General features: G+C 60.5%; 1 protein-coding gene across 1 annotated transcript in view; it reads left to right on the top strand.

The window, feature by feature from the left end:
• Positions 1-4,587, top strand: part of LOC109373493 (immunoglobulin superfamily DCC subclass member 3) — a 12,143-nt gene extending 7,556 nt beyond the window's left edge. Inside the window, exons 2-11 of the mRNA XM_019627307.1 lie at positions 551-688; positions 767-925; positions 1,073-1,238; positions 1,492-1,736; positions 2,030-2,194; positions 2,279-2,467; positions 2,564-2,671; positions 2,821-2,950; positions 3,279-3,408; positions 3,497-4,587. Of these exons, the coding sequence (XP_019482852.1) occupies positions 551-688; positions 767-925; positions 1,073-1,238; positions 1,492-1,736; positions 2,030-2,194; positions 2,279-2,467; positions 2,564-2,671; positions 2,821-2,950; positions 3,279-3,408; positions 3,497-3,526 (1,460 nt within the window). The 3' untranslated portion in view covers positions 3,527-4,587. The remainder of the gene's footprint in view (positions 1-550; positions 689-766; positions 926-1,072; positions 1,239-1,491; positions 1,737-2,029; positions 2,195-2,278; positions 2,468-2,563; positions 2,672-2,820; positions 2,951-3,278; positions 3,409-3,496) is intronic.
• The last annotated feature ends 1,273 nt before the right edge of the window (positions 4,588-5,860 follow it).

The raw sequence follows: 5,860 nt of genomic DNA, 5'->3' as shown, positions 1-5,860 counted from the left end.
CCCGTGTCCGTGTTCCCCGCCCCCCTGCTCCCCTCATGATGATTTGTTGAAAACCTAATAAAATGGGAGAGGGAGGCGTAAAACAAAGATGAGGTTTAGGCCCAAATACTGTATTTCACAAAACGTTTACATCCTGAGCAGTTGAGACACGCTGAGTTCTTAGGGGGCCTGGCTTTCTTGCTGAAGAAGGGGGCTTGCTGCCAGCTTTGTAATTTAGGGAAGGGGACTAGGCCTTACCCCTACTGTCCCTAGGGATAGGCTCCCAGGGGTGTGTGGAAGCTCAGGTTCTGACACTGCTATGGGCATGGGATACAGCAGGGGGCACGCTTATACTTGTCCCCTCCCCACTGGCTTCACTTGGGCCTGCTTTTCTTGCCAACGGCTTCTCGCCCTGATGTGTGGGGCCGTGGGGCCTGGGGCAAGTCATTTTCTTTATCTGTAAGCTGGGAATCAAATAGCAGCTGCTCAGCGCCACTTTGAGGTCTGGTGACCTGAGGACTAGAAGAAGGGGCTCTGGGAGCAGATCCTTCAGCTTGCTGTTTCCTGGCAGGGGGATCCCCGCGGCTGCTGCAGGAGCCTGAGATCCTGTCGGGGCCTCAGAACCTGACGCTCACGGTGCACCAAACGGCAGTGCTGGAGTGCATCGCCACCGGCCACCCGCGGCCGCTTGTCTCCTGGAGCCGCCTGGGTACGCAGCCGCTCGCCCTGCCTCGCAGAGCCCCAGCCCCTTGCCCTTGGCCAGCCATGACCCCTCGCCTCCCCGCAGACGGCCGCTCCATCGGCGTGGAGGGCATCCAGGTCCTGGGCACTGGGAACCTCATGATCTCCGACGTGTCGGTCCAGCACTCGGGCATCTACGTCTGTGCTGCCAACCGGCCGGGCACCCGTGTCCGGCGCACGGCGCAGGGCGTTTTGCTTGTGCAAGGTGAGCCCCGAGGGTCAGATGGGGGGGGGTCCTGCACCCCATCCCCCCATGGAATCCATGGGGTGGGAGAGGGGCAGGGGCCGGAGGGGGACATGAGGCCAGGCCTCATCGTGGCTTCCATGCACCCCCCCACCATGGCCTGCCTAGCTCCCCCGGAGTTTGTCCAGTGGCCACAATCCTTGTCCAAGGCGCCTGGCAGCAGCGCCATCTTCACGTGCGTGGCCCAGGGTGTCCCTGAGCCCCGTCTGGTCTGGCTGAAGAATGGGAAGGTGCTGAGTCCTGGGGAGAACATTCGGCTGACCCACAACAACAGGTACAGGTGTCCCGTCTGTCCCCTGCCTGCCCCCGCCTCCACCTACACAAGATCCTCTCCATCTAAGTCCACTCTGTCAAATCCACATAGCCCCCAGCAAGTGCCCCCACCCACAGAGCCTCTGCGCCACCTGCTGCACACAGGTGGCGTCCTGTCCCTGGGCAGGTCTGTGGGTCTCTGCGATGGCGGCCGCCCCACCGGGCAGGGGGCCTGGTGGGAAGGAGCCCCCAGCAGCTGTACTGTCTTCCCCTAGCACCCTGATGCTGGTGAGGGTCTCAGCTGAGGATGAGGCCATCTACCAATGTGTGGCAGAGAACTCCGCTGGCTCCAACCAGGCCAGTGCCCGCCTGGCTGTGACAGGGGACCCAGAGCCACCCCCTGCCCCCAGGGGCCTGCAGGCCACGGCTCTCTCCAGCTCTGCCATTCGAGTGTCCTGGGAGCCGCCCCCCTCCGACAGGGACATCATAGGCTATGCGCTGCACCTCCGACCTGTGGGAGGTGGGTGTGGGTGGGTGGGCAGGTGTCCCTGGTCCCAGCCCTCCCCCGCCCTGACTGGTATGTCCCTGGGCAAGTGCCTCCCTCTGCGGGACCCCAGGCCCGTGTGGACTCTTTTCACGGGCCTCTGGTGTTTCCTTGTGTTTCTCAGCCCTTTCTCATCCCAGCTCCAACTTGGCAGCTCTTCTCTGCTCTCCAGCTGGGCACCAGGAGGGGCTTCAGGACCACGGAACAGGGTGGGGGGTGGATATAACGAGGGAGAGGGACGCTCAGTTGCTAAGCTGCTCTGCTCCTAGAGCCGGCCGGCCCAGGGCTCCAAGCGGCTGTGGGCAGAGGCACCTTTGAGCACGTCTTCTCCAACCTGGAGCCGGCCACAGCCTACTCCATCCGGCTGCGGGCCTACTCGGCGGAGGGTGCCAGCCAGGACTCAGCGTCCATCCACGCCTCCACCATGGGCAGCAGTGAGTCACAGCCCCTCCAACTCTGCAGAGCCCCTGGCTCCGGGCAGATGGGCTGCCAACCGGCTCGTCCCGTTTCCTCCACAGCCCCTGCCGCCCTGGGCTTCTCTGCCACAGTGCTCAACGCCACCTCCGTGCAGGCCTCCTGGCAGCTGCCAGCCCAGCCGGGGCCCATCCAGGGCTTCAAACTGTTCCACCGCAAGCTGCCGGCTGCCCATTTTGAGGGGCCCCTGCTCCTGGCCAGCAGTGTCAGCTCCTTCCTCTACACGGATCTGGGTGAGGCTCTGAACCGACGTCGTGCGCTCTCGCCCCAGGAAGCCCTGTTCTTTTCCCAGAAAGCCCTGTTCCCTTCACACTCTCCTGCCCCCGCAGAGCCGGCCGCCCTCTATGAGATCAAGCTGCAGGCATTCAATGGCAATGGTGATGGTGACAGCAGTGCTCGTTTTGTCTCTCTGCGTGATGTGCCCTTGGCCACCGCTGGTGAGTGGGGTCCAGTAGGAGGGTCGCAGGCCTGGGTTGGAGGAGGCACCTCCCGTAAGACCCGTCCGTGGCTGTTAGCCTTCAGGGAGGAGGACAGGCTGGGCTTTGCCCCCATCCGGGTCCTCTGACAGATGGCACTGTGTCCACAGAGGCCAAAGCCGAGTGCTCCTGCAGCCGGGATGAGAGCAGCCCACTGCCCGGGGTTGTGGTGGGCGTGCACGTGGGCCTCGCTGCGGCTATCGTCTGCCTCCTCTGCCTCCTCCTGGGCTGGAGACACAGGTAAGGGCCAGGATGGCTACTGCGGTAAGTGCTAGGACAGCCTGCATGACGGGCTTAGGGCCAGAAAGCAAGACAACGCCCTTATCCATCACGAGTCCACTTCACAGATGAGGAGTCTGAGGCCGAGGGCGCGGCGGGGGCGGGAGGGGGGGGCAGTTTTCTCAGAGCTGTGGTACCAGGACCCCGGAGGCCTGGCGGGTAGAGCACTGGGGCTCCCAAGGCGGAGGACAGAAGCGGGCCCGGCCTCTCCATCCCTGGGAGCATGGAGCAGGCTGGCGGGCTGGAGGCCCCAGGCAGGTCACGGCGCTGACCCTTCCTGTCTGGGCAGCCTCCTCTGCAGATGGGGGTCCCAGCAGTGCTGGGCAGTGCCTCAGGCTGCCTCGGACAGAACTGGGGGCCGTCGAGGCCAGGCTGTGACCGGAGGGAAGCCAGGGGAGAAGATTGAACTCATCACCCAGGTGAGAGGGATTCACGTGAAGGGAATGGGTGGAAAGGGGTGTGCCTGAGGCCCTGGGGCCCAGGCCTGACCGCCTCCGCCCTCCCCAGGTGACCGTGGAACAGCCGCCCTCGGCCTAGGGCCCTCCAGGCTGGCACTCCCAGATGCCACTACCTCTGACCCACCAAAGAACCTACCTCACCTGTCCCTGCCTCCCCGGAGGCAGGAAAGAACCAAAGGTCCCTTAGCCCCTCTCCGGGGAGGGGCAGGCCTGCCCACAGGGAGGGAGAAGGGTGAGGTTTCTCTGTTCTTCCCTCAAGAAATGGGGGAGTCTGGGTCCTCCCCAACACACCAAATTACCTCAAACGAAGCCAACTCAGCAGGGAATCACCCCCAGTCCCGTGACTCCTGCCTCAACCCCATCCAGTATATCCTCTTGATCCAAATACGAACCTACCCAAAGGTATACATATAGCTTTACGGGTTCCCCCCAAAGGGGGAGGCAGGGCAAAGGGCTCTGTCACCACCGCCATCTCAGCCGGACCCCTCATCTGAAATCCGTTTCTCTCTCCCCATGCCCAAGCTGAGGTCTGGCCCAGGAACGGGCACTCCTTGTGGGCAGGTGGGCAGAGGGGCGCTGAGCTCCTTGTCTCCTTGTCCCGATACAAGAGCCCTGGACATCTGAGCTCACAAAGCTGCTTCTCTGAGCAACCAAATACCCATCTCCCCCCTTTCCTGATCCAAAGCATGGGCCCCTGGTCAGGGGCACCCCTCCCTGCTTGATTTATTTTTGAAAGGAAATATTAGTCTGAGTTGGGGTTTTGGTGCCTCGAATCCCTTGTAGAGCGAGCACAGAGGCTGTAGAGCACCCCAGCCATCTGTTGCCCTGAATTCTAGGTGTCCAAAGAACGCCTCTGCCCCGTCCTCCCTCTGCCAGCCACGGCACTCAGGGCCCGCTGTCCCTCCTCGCCCAGCCCTACCGTCCCCTACAGCCAGAGCCCCAGCCCTCTCTCAGGCAGCCTCTCCCTCCAGGGCTGCCCAGTATTGTGCCAAAAAGGGGGGGTCTCGGAGGAAGGGAAACCCAGGGCTTCGGGGACCCCAAACATTCTCCCCCGTGCTCTTGTGGGTGAGCAAGGCTGGGCCCTGCCCCCCTAGGGGCAGCAGCAGCTTTAAGGTATGTGGCAGGGCGCCAAGGGGCTAAGAGCAGCCCAAACGTCCAGGCCCCGGGGAAAGGACAGCCTCGCCTCTGTGGGCCTGGGCTTTGTTGGAAATAAAAAACCAAAATGGAAAAGGAAATGGGCTCCGGTTAATGTTCTGGGTTGACAGGAAAGCTGGGGGGAGTGGGGTGATGAGGCGGTAGGACTGCAGCTCCAGGTCTCCCGGGGGTGGTGCAGAGGGCAGGGCTGTCACCTGCAGTTTGCTAAGAAAAGGGCGGTGGGTGTGATGGGATGGTGAGGTCAGCAGGGGACACCGCTCCCTAGGACACCTCTGCGTTGCATGCCACCTTTCTGATACCTGTAGACCTTCTGTCATCAGGCAGCTAGAGCGGGGTTAGCGGCTCCCAGAACACTGCTCCATGTGAGGGTGGAGGGGAGCGAGAGTAGCAGGTGAGGGCTTTACATCTTCATCACAACTGAAGAAAAGGCACCCCACAGCTCACCTCCCAACTACCCCTAAAATCCTCCCACCAACCGCACCCCCACCACACCACACTAAAGCACACGCCACAGGGGAGTTTAGAAACCATTCCTTTCTTTATTAAACATAGCTTGCAAGTGATAAATATTACAAAGTTTTTTTCTTTTAATCCTTTCTCCAAAAATTAGCTTATTATTTGAATTGGTTAATGCTGACACGCACAGCAGCATCTGAAACAGATGGGAGTGTATCCGCCTTTTTGAAAACCAGTTTCTATTGGTCTTAGTTTTTTCATTTTAATTCCCAAACACAATGCAGAAAATTAGAATGAGTTAAAAAAAAAAAAGGAAACTTAAAAGAGAGTTGTGCAAAAGGGTCTTGTCCCCTCCCACCCANCTTAATTCCATCTGCAACCTTGATCCCCACGCCCCCCTCCCCCACACACACCCTCACCCCCGGCCAGGTAACCTAACATGGTCATAGGTTCCAGGGCTGAGAATGTGGATCACCTTCAGGGGTCATGATACTGCGTGCCACAGATGGGGAGGCAGATGGAGACAGAGAAAGGTGGAAGCGGAAAAAAAGAGAATGGAGAGAGATCTATTGTAGTTCCCAGGAGAGATGTGGAGAGCAAGGGTGGGGGGAGACAAAATCCCAGGTGTGCTTGGGGCATGCTGGGAGGATTTCATCCACCTGGGGGACCTTCCAGAAAAGCCTGGGCGGCTCAGGGTCAGGCCGCTGGTAATTGTTGGGGAGGGAAAAAAATAGAGGCAGCTCTCAGCAAATCGTTCCTGCCAGCATTTCCTGAGCATCAAGGCTATTGGGGACTCTACCCC

The sequence above is a fragment of the Hipposideros armiger genome, unplaced genomic scaffold (genome assembly GCF_001890085.2).
Source record: "Hipposideros armiger isolate ML-2016 unplaced genomic scaffold, ASM189008v1 scaffold_729, whole genome shotgun sequence".
Classification (NCBI taxonomy): Eukaryota; Metazoa; Chordata; class Mammalia; order Chiroptera; family Hipposideridae; genus Hipposideros; species Hipposideros armiger.
Note: the sequence above shows the minus strand (reverse complement) of the source record. Positions and strands in the feature narration are given on the sequence as shown.